The sequence below is a fragment of the Filicampus tigris genome, chromosome 6, assembly GCF_054856515.1.
Source record: "Filicampus tigris isolate MCC_2025a chromosome 6, RoL_Ftig_1.0, whole genome shotgun sequence".
Taxonomy (NCBI): domain Eukaryota; kingdom Metazoa; phylum Chordata; class Actinopteri; order Syngnathiformes; family Syngnathidae; genus Filicampus; species Filicampus tigris.
In genome coordinates this window covers 11,391,002-11,405,181 of record NC_141222.1, presented here as the reverse complement: position 1 = coordinate 11,405,181, position 14,180 = coordinate 11,391,002, and the positions used below count along the sequence as shown (strand labels likewise).

Below are 14,180 nucleotides of genomic sequence, written 5' to 3'. Positions count from 1 at the left end.
CCATCTATTCATCCATCCATCTATCCATCTATCTATATAAAAACAGAATCCTGTGTCACATTGTTGCCAAAAGTACAATTCTGGATTAAATTACCCATTACAATAAAATAATGTTTTTTTTCTTCAGAATCTGGCCCGCGCCTGGCTCCTATACCTCAGATCAGACGGTATGAATGAATGAATGAATGAATGAATGAATGAATGAGTGCATTTAAGCAAGCGGAGGAAAAAAATTAGTAACCAGGATTCCCTTGTAGCGGCAGGCGTGACAGGCATGAGTGTGGTGCGCCAAGGCAACACCCCCGTGCATGGGCCAGCGCTGACCGCTCTCAGTGCGTGTCAGCGTATGGGAATGCTCCTCACAGGTGGAAAAAAGGTCCGCCGGCGCTGACCCTTTTTCACCATTTAATCTTGTATGATATATTTCGTCGACGTTTTGCCGTCATTGTAATTATAGTATACATGATGTGAGCATATAAGGGACAGGTGCCGGCCTATGTCTCCCCCTAGTGCAGACCCCCGCGGGGCCCGGCACAGATGCCGGTAGCTGACTTGTTACCACGCGCCCAGCCCGTGGAAATGCTCCTCATATATAGGGACACAAACGTCAACCGGTATTGGACAGAAAAGGAAGAGGAAATTCCATCCTGTGGTGTCCTCCAACTTGGAGGGAAACTGGCAAACTGCAACACATTTTCAAAACAACGCTTGTGGGTTGCGCAACAATATAGGCAAACTGTGCGCGGCATTGCCGCAGAGAAATGCGCGCGGACGTCGCACGGAGGCAGAGCACGCTCGGAAAGCATTTCCGAAAGCACCCATGAGTGCAGCCGCAGGTGTGCTGATATCTTCTGGTGAAATATAAAATAGCTTTTTTTTTTTACGTGTGTATTTTCAACCGTGGTCAACAATACTGACGGGCCACACATTAACTTTATGCCAGAGGTTGCAGGCCAATGGATATTTGAATACAGGACGCATCTAGCCCCTGGGCCGGAATTTGTACATGACTGCCATGCCCCCATTCAAGGCTTGACAGCATTCGGCAACACATTGTTTTATATCAATTGACATCATTCCAAGAGTTTCACACGGGCAGATTTAGCTCACTTGGTGGATTATTGTTCTTTGTACAGAAGTCCCTGGTTTAATTCACATCTAGGATGTTTACCACTGTTCAATTCCCATCTCAGACAGCTTACAATGTAACTTCTTTTTCTTCTAATATTATTCAAGTATTTATTTATTTTCGCATACTTTAATATCATGCTATGTACTTAATTCATATTTTACATTTTACACTTCCATTTATTTTTAAAATTAATATATTTCTGCTTACACACTATTTGTTTTTCCCACACTTTAAAATTTTACATCAGTTTTTAAAATTTTCAATGGAAGATTCAATATTAATTATCACTCATTATTACACTTGCGTTAATTTTTTTTTATTTAGCATTCCAGCATTCATACGCAATTTCTCCAGAAATTGCACATTGTCCAGTTAAGGATGTTGTCCCACATATGAGGTGAGTCACATTTTTTAATGTATTATGGGGAAAATGAAGGCCATTTCTGCTAATGAAAGTGACAAAATAGTCCAATGCCTTACATAGGGAATGAAAACACTGAATACTTCAAAATCATTTTACTGTTTGATTTTCTAAGTGTGTGTGACTGAGAGAAAACTGCTGCTAGAAAACGGGTTCGTTCTGATTAAGGTGTGTGAGGGACTTATTAAGAAAAGCCACTAATGAGCAGCAAGCAGGTACAATATTTGATGTCTCTGGTGTCTTGTGCCTTCCAAGAACCTGATGCCAAATTGTGCAAAGGCTTTCAGCTGTATATTTCAGACACCTCGATCCAATGCTCACAAGGTAAAATGTGTGCAGTGGGCAAGAAACACGTGAATTACTAATAAAAATCAAATGAATGTTGCACTGCTGGATGGTTGGTAGATAGCTAACATGGCTGCAACATCAGCTCTAATTATATGGAGTGATGTTTTGGGATAGAATAATGGGGAGTGAGATGATAAGAACATTTAAGGTGCTTGATGGATGTCATGGAGTGACATGTGACATTAGGATGTCATGGAGTGATTTTTTGGGATGGAATAATGGGAAGTGAGATGATAAGAACATTTAAGGTGCTTGATGGTGTCAACATAATCTCTGCAATATACTGTATGAGGATTTTGTAATCGAGCCTTGGAATAAAAATAACTCTGCCTTCTGCAGTAACATCATTTTTTGCAAGACATCCCATTCCACGCTGTAAAACATGCTATTGAAATTACGTCATCTAAGTGTTTAAAGTGGAAGTCAACCCAAAAATATTTTTTTCAAGAATATGTTCAATGCAAGCCCACTAGTTGAAACAAGGCATTCTGATAAATATTGCATTTGTGGAATAACATTCAATCCATCTGTTTTTTGGCATCTCTGGTGCGGCCATTTTGTCACTTCTGTCGACTAAAAATGACATCACAACTGCTCGGGCGTCAGATGACGACCAATCACGGCTGACCTGTTTTCTGAAGCTGAGCCGTGAATGGTCGTTACCTGAGCCCTGAGTAACTGCGATGTGCTTTTCAGTCGACAGAAGTGACAAAATGGCCGCCCCAGATAAAAAGGGGTGGATTCGAATGCTTTACTCATATTCCACAAACGCAATTTAATCAGAACGCCGTGTTTCAACAAGTGCTGGCAACATAATCTTGAAAAAAATATGTTTGGGTTTAAAGAGAGAACATCTCATGGTGTGGCCACCATCATCCCCTGACGTCAATACTCCCTGTTGGGCATCCTAAAATGAGGATCTATGAGGGTGGACTGCAAGTATCCCTCCAAACAACAACTCTGGGAGAATTGTCTTGAATCCTCAAATTAGATCCAAGCAGAAAAAGCAAATACAATACCGGATATATTCCTCAAGGTATCTCTTGGTCCAGAATATCACTGCAATGTCACCATGTTAGTGTCTGGTACTTTCTTGCATTATTTTGATCTTGTTTGTTCATTAGCACGTACTATGCTTTATGAATAACATTTATGTCAAAAAATCATGCATTTTAGATTCTTCCTGCTCTGTAACATTAGAGGTTGCTGAAGATCTCTTGTTTTTTGTTCCAGTCCATAAGGGGCGCCTTCTTTTTGTTGCGTCTCGCGAGAGCCTTTTGTTTCGCCTCAGCCGCTGTCGGACTCAAGCGCAGGCCGCTGTCCATGAAGGGATCCAAAATCCTTCTGTCATCCTCATCGGGGACCTCCAATACACACACGCACACACACGTTGTATATGTATAACTTATAACACCATTTGGAGTCCACATACAATGCAAAGGCACATGTTTTTCTTACCTGGAAACTCATGTCAGAGCTACTGAGCTCTGATTGAGTGGTCGAACTGGTTGAGGAGTGAGAAGCATAGCTCCCATTGGCCCTCTGCTTGGGGGACATGTTTGTGATGGGCTCATCTGTCAGCGTGACATGTATGATTGGTGATTCAGTGGAGGTGGGAGAAGGGGCAGACGAGGCAGGTTCGATAGCTGATTCGCCCATGTAGACCTGTGATTAACGGAAAACGTGAATGCAAAAATGTCGGTGAGATGCCTAATGCAGTGATTCCACACATTAGGATGGATATTATCCCGTCTCTGGCGTGGTGCCCAACTGGTTAGCACATTTGTCTCACAAACAACTGGTGGTTGTGGGTTTTCCCTTTACCTGTGTGTTATATCAGTACTCTGGTTTTCTCTCTCATTTCACAAGTCTACATGGTCGGTTAACTGAAGACTATAAATATTCTGCAGGTGTGACTTTTAACTGGGTTAGTGTTAATAAGTCAAACCTATGTAAATAAACACCCTCAATAAAATAGGTTTATTGAGCCCAAGTAAATAAGGTTGGACCCAAACCTTGTAATCATTCAATTAACCGTAACACAGTAAATTACATTGACCCAACCCAAGTACCATAATGCATCAAGAAAACCATTTAATTATGTGGAAATTCTATGATTTGTTTCGAGTTCATTGAAAGAGTTTTCAATGTTTTCAGTGTACATTTGAAAACATCTGTACTTTCAACTCCTTACTTTTTCAGAATGGGCTTGTTTCTTCATTAAAACACTATATCTACTTTTACCAGTCTTTTTACATTTTGTGGAAGTCAACTCAAACATATTTTTTTCCAGAATATGTTCTCCGCAGGCGGCACGGTGGTCGACTGGTTAGCACGTCCGCCTCACAGTTCAGAGGTCGTGGCTTCGATCCCAGCTCCGGCCTCCCTGTGTGGAGTTTGCAGGTTCTCCCCGTGCCTGCGTGGGTTTTCTGCGGGTACTCCGGTTTCCTCCCACATTCCAAAAACATGCATGGTCAGTTGATTGGACTCTCTAGGTGTGATTGTGAGTGCGGATGTTTGTCTCTGTGTGCCCTGCGATTGGCTGGCAACCAATTCAGGGTGCCCCCTGCCTACTGCCCTAAGACAGCACGCCCCGCGACCATTGTGAGGATAAGCGGTATCGATAATGGATGGATGTTCTATGCAGATCCACTAGTTGAAATACAGCATTTTCATTCATATTGTGTTTGTGGAATATGAGTTAAACAGCAAAATCCACCCATTTTTAGCCATCTCAGCTATTTTGTCAATTCTGTCGACTGAAGATGACATCACAACTGCTCAGGGCTCAGGAAATGACCAATCATAGCTCAGCTTCAGAATACAGGTGAGCCATGATTGGTCGTTACCTGAGCCCTGAGCAGTTGTGATGTCATTTTGATTCGACAGAAGTGACAAAATGGCCGCCCGCTGAGATGGCTCAAAACGGGTGTATTTTACTGCTTAACTCATATTCCACAAACGTAATATTAATCTGGATGCCAAGGTTGGACTAGTGGGCCTGCATAGAATATATTCCGTAAAAAAATATGTTTGGGTTGACTTCCGCTTTAATTACAAGTATCTGTACTGCTACCTGGGTATTGTACAAAGTGTCAGTAATTTAGTCACCTCTGGTCAGTATGCATGACAGTAAAAAAATAAATAAAATAAATGAAAATAAAAAAATGAAAATATACATGGCGTGCTGTGGGCGTGATCCCCAATCTGTAGAAAAGCTCGTCTGTCTCCTTGTCGACGACGAGGAGGCGCACTTCTCGCTCTCCCGCTTTGATGAATGCCACCACCTCAGAGTGTCTCAGACACTCAATGTTCACTCCGTTTACCTGGAAAGGGAGACATGGAAAAAGGAAACAGTGAGGACATCAGGAAGCCGGATTGAGTGATGCTAATTAGAAACAGCAGAGATTAGGAGGAAGTAGCCACGACACAACATGACCGGCGGTTGAAATGTTTCTTCTCACGGCACATAAACAGATTCAAACTTGTCATTTTGAGTAGAAGCAGGTTGGTTTGAATGACAGAATTTGCGCCACACATGACTAATAGACGTATGTGACATCTCACGGCTTGTAACGTACTGTACATTCAAAAAACAACAGTCCAGCTGTCCCTCATTCTTTTTAAGGTTATCCAATGTCAAATTTCCAGCCTTTCACCCTGTCAACACCATCTCTCTCACTTCCAGTCGAAAACACTTTAATTCCAGCTAATCTGCTTTAATCCAGTCACATAGCAAATTAGCAAATCAGTGCACGGACTTAATTAATCAGGAAAGCGGTGTGACTGATTTCCTTGAGTCCACACTTGACATATAGGTCAATTTGGTAAGGAACGGAACAGAGCTGTGTGAAGTCCCTGTGTATGTGTGTGCGCGTGTGCGCACCTCCACTAGACGATCTCCTGGGCGGACATCAGCTCTCTCTGCAGGTGAATGGGGGTCCACTGAGCGTACAAATTGTCCACACTTTGCCTTATTGTTGTACAGATTGAAGCCATAGCCCATTTTCCCCTTGACCAGGTGACATAGACGGGGAAGGAGCTCAGTCGGTGACTCTGGAGAGGCCTCCATTTGTAGCTGGGTAAAACAAATGAGGGAAACATTACCAAAATTGTAAATCAAGAGATCGTTTCAATCATGACTTCTGTAAATCCATCCATCCATCCGTTTTCTGTGGCGCTTGTCCTCATTCGGGTTCCTGGTGACTGGTGAGGCCGGATTACATGCCAGCCAACTGCAGGACTTCAATATATACTGTATTGCAGTTAAAAGTGTTCTCATTTTACTGAATGAGTTGGTGTGTCTGAACTGCCACTTGCACAATATGACATCCAATAAAGTATCTTAACAAAGGTGTTATTGATCAATTTAAATTGAAAAATATTTGATACAGATCTGTTAGAGGATATCTTTGTACTTTAATGTGTAGGTCAGGGGTGCCAAACTCATTTTTGTCGCGGGCCACATTACGGTGTCCCTCAGAGGGCCGTTTGCGACGGTGAACTCTTAGACATGATCGTATGATTGCCTTATATTATCACATAGACACAACAAATTGATGGATAACTAGTTTTGAAATCAAAAGCCAGTAAATAGTTTGTTCAATTATTTTTCAATGTATTTTAAAGGAGGGATTAGTAACAAATGCTTGCAGTAACTCATATGTTGTGTTAGCAGTGAAGATAATTTTCCAAGAAACACATCAAGTCAATACACATGATTTGCCTTCGCGGGCCTCATAAAAAGATGTCACGGGCCGGATCTGGCCCCCGAGCCTTTGAGTTTGATAGCTGTTTTCTGTCCTGGGCTGGCGGCTAGTCAAAGCGGAGAATGGGAATTGACAGAGCTGGGCATTTTACTAAAAATTGAGCGCCATTATTCGTCATCCGTCTGCAGCGTCTATTTTAAAATTGTACCTGTCATTCGTCAGCAAAACGGGCGTCCGTCGTAGGCGGATAGACAGACCGGTCCGTCACATCGACGGAATGGCCAGCTCTGGGAATTGAGAGGGAATTGACCCGAGTCAAGCTGCACAAAAGTTGGCTATGGCGCTATGAGACCAATAACAGTCCAGTAGGTAAGCCGACATGAGGGCTTTGCGACAACTGTCACTGTTCTTTATGACCCATCAACAGTAAACACTTGAGTGCACGCACATTTACTTATGTAAGCATAGACTACTTCTTGCATAACCCTAAATAAGTACATTACAGGTTGTGTCGGCCGTTTATATTCTAATCCATACACACTGACAGACAAGTTGGATGCTCTGGCAATGGGATGGTTATAGAAGACGTTGGATTGCTCTGGTGACAGGTCTCGATGCCATTGTGACATGATTTATATGTGTAATTGGCCGAATTGCTATTTTTTTCAACCTCACAGAAAATTAGTTCTTGAACTTAATGTTGGTTTGCTGTTCAGCAGTTTTGTGCCATCCTTGAAAGATCATTTTTATGCATGAGAGCTATTTGCGCTGGGAAAAAAACACACAATATCTGGTTATTTGTTGATTGTTCAAACCCTTTGTTGTTGAAGTCTGGATCATTTATACATGCATTGAGCATGAAATATATTAAGACACTGTGATGTACATTGGTTAAAGCGGAAACCAACCCCCAAATTTTCTTTACAATAATATGTTCTATGTGCTTCCACTAGTCTAAACATGGCATTCTGATTAATATTGCATTTGTGGAATATGAGTTAAGCAGCAAAATCCACCCGTTTTTAGCCATCTCAGGGGGCGGCCATTTTGTCACTTGCTGAAAACAGAAAATGACATCACTGTTGCTCAGGGCTCAGGTAACAACCAATCATGGTTCAGCTTCAGAAAACAGGTGAGCTGTGATTGGTTGTTACCTGTTCCCTGAGCAGTTGTGATGTCATTTTCAGCCAACAACAAGTGACAAAATGGCCGCCCCTTGAGATGGACAAAAGCGGGTGGATTTGACTAATTAACTCATATTCCACAAACATTAACAATATCAATCAGAATACCATGTTTAGACTAGTCGGGCTCCATACAACATACTATTGTAATGATTTTTGGTGGGTTGACTTCCACTTTAAATAAGAAAAAGACTTGCAGGTATTTTGTCCATATTCAAAATGTCATTTTTGTCATACATCTGGTTGGTTTTCTTCATCCCTTTCTATTTTGTAGTTATTGTAAACTGTGCATTTTACTGTACCGACCTGTACCAATACAACCAACCCCAAAATGTTCTTTACTTGGCTCCATGCGATTTTTACCCTCTCCCAAGCGAAAAGGGTATCATCAAGGTGACCCATTTCAAAGATAAGATGGCTAATCCCGAAAGAATCATTCCAGGAGTGGCAAAGAAGGCTGGCGATTACTTTGAAGTAGAAAACTTTTGGGATTTGGGATTTGCAAAATGGTTAAAAGTGAAATAACTATCGCGATAACACCATGACACTTGCAGCAGATCTTTCTATGATTCATAAAAAAAGAAAAAAAAAATTGGAGAAGACAAACATGCCCTGCAAACTGCAATCGCTGGCAGCCAATTCGGGGGGTGTACCCCGCCTACTACCCGAAGTCAGCTGCGACCCTCGAGGATAAGTGGCCTGGATAATGGATGAATGGATGAAGATAAACATTGAATTCTGTGTACAACTAAAACAGTGGAACCAATACAAGACCAATGGAAATATAAAGAGAAAATACTGCAGGATTCTTTTAAGTAGAGGCGTGCTTTATTTATTTGCTGTGCTTTCAATAAATTATTTGAATAAAACAATTATATGTACCGCATGTCTATGTGTGACCTATCCAGCCAAGACTGCGGCGACAAAGCCTTTATTTGGGTGTCTGCTAACCTTACGGAACAATGACATTTTGTCTGTGTTGACATGTTTGATAAATGTCAACCATTAAGAGACACCATTAAGAAGAGAGGTCCTGCTGGAGGCTAAAACAGTTTTGTCTGGAGTGTTGAAAATACTAGAGGGCTCACCAAGTCCGATCCTCAAGGGCACCTATCCTGCATATTTTCCATCTCTCCCTGCTGCAGCACACCTGATTCAAATGATCACGATTGTTATCAGGCTTGTGCAAGGCTTGCTGATGAGAGGATCATTTGAATCTGGTGTGTTTCAGCAAGGAGAGATGGATAATGGACAGGGCTGCAGCCATTGAGGAATGGACTTGTGTTATTGTCTGCACGGATGTTGCCATTTTGATATAGAATGTGTGATCAGCAAATGGTACAATATTCTAGTTAAATGCCCCCCAGACACCTAAAAATAGAAAGCCTATTTGCTTAGTTTTACGCACATACATGAATAATAAAAGCTGCTTCAATGTGTGATTATGTAATAAATGATGTAGTAGAAGATGTGTGTGATCTACTATATGTTTATACCTTTGTAGTTTTAACCAAGATTATGAAAGGGATTTGTAACCACCAGCTATGGGGCCGCCACTATTTACCGTGTCTTCTGCAAAACACAATGACAGTTTGATTTGAGCCATGCGACTGACGATTGAGCCCCACTTTGTTTGGAGTCCAAACATAGAGCTCTGACAGAGTGTTCTGAAGTCAGCAAAAATCAAGACGTCACAAGAAGATCTGTGCTCGCCGCCTATGGAAATTTCAACTGTGGGGCAACAATGCATTCAGCTGTATCAGTAATTATGCAATTTGGGTTTCTTATGTACTTATATGCTGTATATTTTAAATTGTGCATTTTATTTATATATATATATATATATATATATATATATATATATATATATATATATATATATATATATATATATATATATTATATATATATATATATGAATAATAGCGTAAATTACAGCCTCTCAACAGCAAATATTCTCAGATTTCTGTAAATGAAAGCTGACTGATTATCTTTCCGTTTTTCAAAATTAGTCTCGCGAAAACATTGTCGTGTATGGTGAAGAACAATGATCAATTTTTTTTTTACCAATTTTCTGACATTATGCACCAAACCAGGAACTGAATAATAAAAAATTTATGTTTGTTCATTTACTGCACTGTCAATTGATATATATTCTTAATAAAGGGATGGAAATTAAATTGTTCATTTTAATCCGATTGATCGATTAATAGACAAAATAATAGACAGATCAATTGTTTGTTGGCAGAGTGGGCGATGGGGCTTCTGAAACTCACTTGCTGGATGGATCGGCACCGCAAATCGCAAAGGCTGGAGCTGATTTCATCATCCGTTTTAGAAAGCAGAATTTGCAGTCAGATCAAATTTTTGTTATTCGTGTTTAGCTAAATGTGTCTACACAACTGATATGGCTCCTACCCAAAAGTATGTTATAATAGTTGCCTAATATTAACCTTGAATCTTAATTCTTTAATCTGACCAGGGCATTTTGGAAAACTCTGAAGATTTTTAAGTTTATGTGAACATTTCGGGGAAGACCTTTTGGCCAGACCAAGGTTGGATGAGTTTGGTTTGGAAGGCCTCAATCACATCAATTTGTGATGATCCAGAACAAAATAATCTTTTGCACAAAGGTCCCACAAAATCACTGCATTAGAGCCAAATATCTTAAAACCTTTGCCTGTATAGAATGTCTAAAATTACAAGAGTATTTAAACAGTGAACTGGTATATTCCAGCTTCACCTTTTCCCCACTCTGAAAAAAAAGCTTAAACATAAGTATCTGTTCACACTTAAGTGACTTTAATAAATTTCACCGATTGTTTTTGCTGCAAACTTGGCTGAGTTCAATACAGTAGCCAGGTTTGAATCAAGATGTGTATGGTGCTAACACTCAGTATGCAGAATGAAACAGCTGTTGGACAGTACAAACAGTGCAAAGTTGAAATGACCACACCTCAGAGAACACTGCATTGTAAACAAATATTACACTGACTCAAGATCTTTTGAGGGACACAGTGTTACAAGGCAGGAATAAAAGTTCCATTGTGTGGCTAAGAATGGGAGAACATGTTTTCCCTCTCTTCTCAAGTGTTGTCTTCTTATGGATGGTCATTATGACCTTTTGAGAGAAGCAGCCAGACGCTCTGGCAATGCTTTTAGACTGAATACAGACGGCACACCAGAGATTACATCCAGATTATTTCTCAGCAGACGTCAGGTTCAAGGGTGTGCAATGAATGACACACTGATTCTTAACACCGCAGCTCGTAAATTTGACATCTGTGATTTTTGAGTCCACAACAAATCTAACATGCTTCACATTGGACACAAAAAGTCAACGCAATTTTTTTTTTCAAGAATATGTTCTATGCAAGCCCACTAGTTGAAACAGGGCATTCTGATGAATATTGCGTTTGTGGAGTAAGAGTTAATCCACTCGTTTTTAGCCATCTCTGGGGGCGGCCATTTTGTCTTCTGTCGACTGAAAATGACATCACAACTGATGACAACAACCAATCACAGCTCAAATTCAGAAAAAAGGCCAGCCGTGATTGGTCGTTGTGAGCAGTTGTGATGTCATTTTCAGTCGACAGAAGTGACAAAATGGCCGCCCCCAGAGATGGCTAAAAACGAGTGGATTAACTCTTATTCCACAAACGCAAAATTAATCAAAATGCCTTGTTTCAAGTAGTGAGCCTGCTGGGAACATATTCCTGAAAAAAATATGTTTGGGTTGACTTCTGCTACGCCTCTTCCCTAAAGCTGCCGTTATGCACTTTTATTGTTCTAATGCCACTGAGCCCATGACAAAGATGCTTACCTCTATGTCGGTCACAGTACTGGATGTCACAGAGGACCTCTTAACTTTTGGCGAGTTTGCAGCAAGAAGTGTGTGGTCAGGTTTAGGGGACTTGGGCGAATTCTCCCTCGGTAAGGGTGAAATTGATGGTGTGTCTCTTGGTGAGAGACGCGGGGAGAGGGTTCCCATCTCGATGGCCAAATCCTCTGTGCAAGCCAGACCACAGCTGTGAAGGTAGTCATCCGTGTTTCGGTCCACCACCAGTAGTCGGGCGCGATGAGGTACCTCTCGGATCCGCTCCACCACCTACACACACAGTAGATATGGGTCACACTTTTTGGGTGGGGGCGAAAAGGATTTTGCTTGCTGTTTCTTACAAGCACAACTCAAAACGTTCTGAAAGGATTTGTTACACACAAGTTGTACAGGGCTGTACTGTACAGTACTGCACAGGATGACAACAAAATTTCCTGACCATAATTCTTCTAACATCGATTTTAATCAAATTTGGTGCATAGGAAAACTTGATTACATTTTATTTAAATTCAATTCAATTTGATTTATTTTGCACCAAATTAAAATAGAAGTTGTCTCAGGGCACTTTGCAAATGGAGAAGGTCTAAAACCATACTTTTTACACAAACAAGTGAAGAAGTGAATGAGTAAGAACTATGTGATAGAGGCAAAAAAAAAAATCACTCAAAGCTAGTTTTTGAACAAGAACATAACTCAAATGATTAATAGAATTTAGTCTTGCTATAACTTAAAGAATGAAAAAAAATCATGGTGAAATTAAAATAATGTTCACATTTGTGTTAAATGATCAGCATCATTTTTGTAACAATGCTCGTCACATAACAAATGCGAGCAGATGAAAATAGGTGTATGACGATTTCTGGATCACGGTCGAGAGGTTTACGGGGGTTTCCACCCCATTTATCTGCATTGAAGGTTTATCAGAATTTTGAGGGTTTAATTGATATTTTTTTCCTAATGCATTTCAATGGACATCAATTATCTGCAAGTTTTGGCTATTCGTGGAACGGTCCTGCCCCAATCCCCGTGAATAGAGGGGGTCGACTCTACAGTAAACAAATTGTTTAGCTTATAGTTATTTCATCTTCTGATTGAATCGGTGATCGATTTTTTTTTTAACTCTCTGATTAGTGATCGGCTCCAAAATCCTGATCGTGTAAAGCCTAATATAAATCAAGGACAAATGATTAAATAGCAACATCTGGATTCTAATGTCTCAACATCTGTTTATGCATCAACATAAAACACAGACAAAAAAGGCAATAATCCAATACCTGTTGATGGTGTTTTACACTGTACATCCATTCATTACACATTCTCTACCACCACCTGATCTGTACATAACATACTTTCAACATGTCAACTCGTGATCCCCTTTATACAACGCTCACACTGACCCATTTAAGTACCCTCTTCTCCTCCTCCTCCTCCTCCTCAGGCGAAACAAAAGTGGTTCAACAGGTATGGATTTATTGTTTGCATTTCACAGAGGTGATGTCGCTATCTACCACGCAAAAACCAACTCCACCCGCGAGTTGGGAACAATCCACCGAGGTATGGAACTCACTCACCTGGCGATGGCTGTCGTTCTCCACATTCTCGCCGTTCACCTCCACCACTCGGTCCCCGGGTCTCAGTCCGGCCTGGTCAGCCGACGAGCCGGGCTCCACTTTTCGGATAAACTGTCCACCTTTATTCTTCTCGCCGTGCAAGTGGAACCCATAACCGCGTTCGGTTTTGATCAGGTAGCACACCCTGGGCCTCAGATGGCTCTCCATTCCAGCAAGTCAAAAGCGAAGAACAAGTTCAGGAGTCTTCGGAGATTAAACAGGTGCTCTGCGGGAAGTCACAGCTAATCCATCACGAGTGCAGCGCTCGATTCCGTGCCCAAAAGCTCATCATCATTCATTACGCATCATTTGGTTCCAATAGAGAGCCACAATCGTCCTAAGTGCACATAAAAACTAGGCTAAAACTAATGAACGCTAAACCCATCGTGCAAAAATAATAAAAAGTTAAAAAAATAATCCAGGGCGCACGCATGAGGGCGTGAAACAAGTGCGAAGGATTGAAAGCGTAAAATGGTGTCGCAAAATCAGGGACAGGGGCTAAACCCCGTCCAAGGGAGGCTATTATCAGAGATCAGAGATTAGAAAGCTGCTTCTCACACTCAATTCTTAATTGTTCTTGTCAGAGGGGCGTACACCTGCTGTCTGAGCCACACGGGAGGAGGAACACGAGGAGGAGGCGTCAACAACACCAGAGTTGGAGCTCGGTTCCAGAAACGTGATGAACTAGTGGTTAACACATCCACTTTGCAGTTCTGAGGTTCGGGGTTCAAATCCTTCCTATGAGAGGTTGCATGTAGGTTTTCTTCGAATACTCTGGTTTACTCCCTCATTCCAAAAGCAGGCATGTTTGACTCCGAATTGTCGATGCGTTTGTGTGAGAATGTTTGCTTGTGCCCTGCAATTGGCTGGCGACTCGTCCACGTTGTACCCAGCTGCCTCTAGCCCAAAGTCAGCGGCAGAGTTAAGGTCCGGTTTAC

General features: G+C 41.3%; 1 protein-coding gene across 1 annotated transcript; it reads right to left on the bottom strand.

Moving 5' to 3' along the window:
* Positions 1–1,432: 1,432 nt before the first annotated feature.
* On the bottom strand, positions 1,433–13,850 carry LOC147145786 (Na(+)/H(+) exchange regulatory cofactor NHE-RF2-like). Its single transcript, XM_086033061.1, has 6 exons — positions 13,204–13,850; positions 11,618–11,902; positions 5,788–5,979; positions 5,081–5,227; positions 3,360–3,566; positions 1,433–3,265 (listed from the first exon to the last, which is right to left on the bottom strand). Exons 1-6 carry the CDS (start codon positions 13,408–13,410, stop codon positions 3,098–3,100), a joined length of 1,206 nt encoding a protein of 401 aa, XP_085889187.1. The 5' UTR covers positions 13,411–13,850; the 3' UTR covers positions 1,433–3,097.
* Positions 13,851–14,180: the final 330 nt, after the last annotated feature.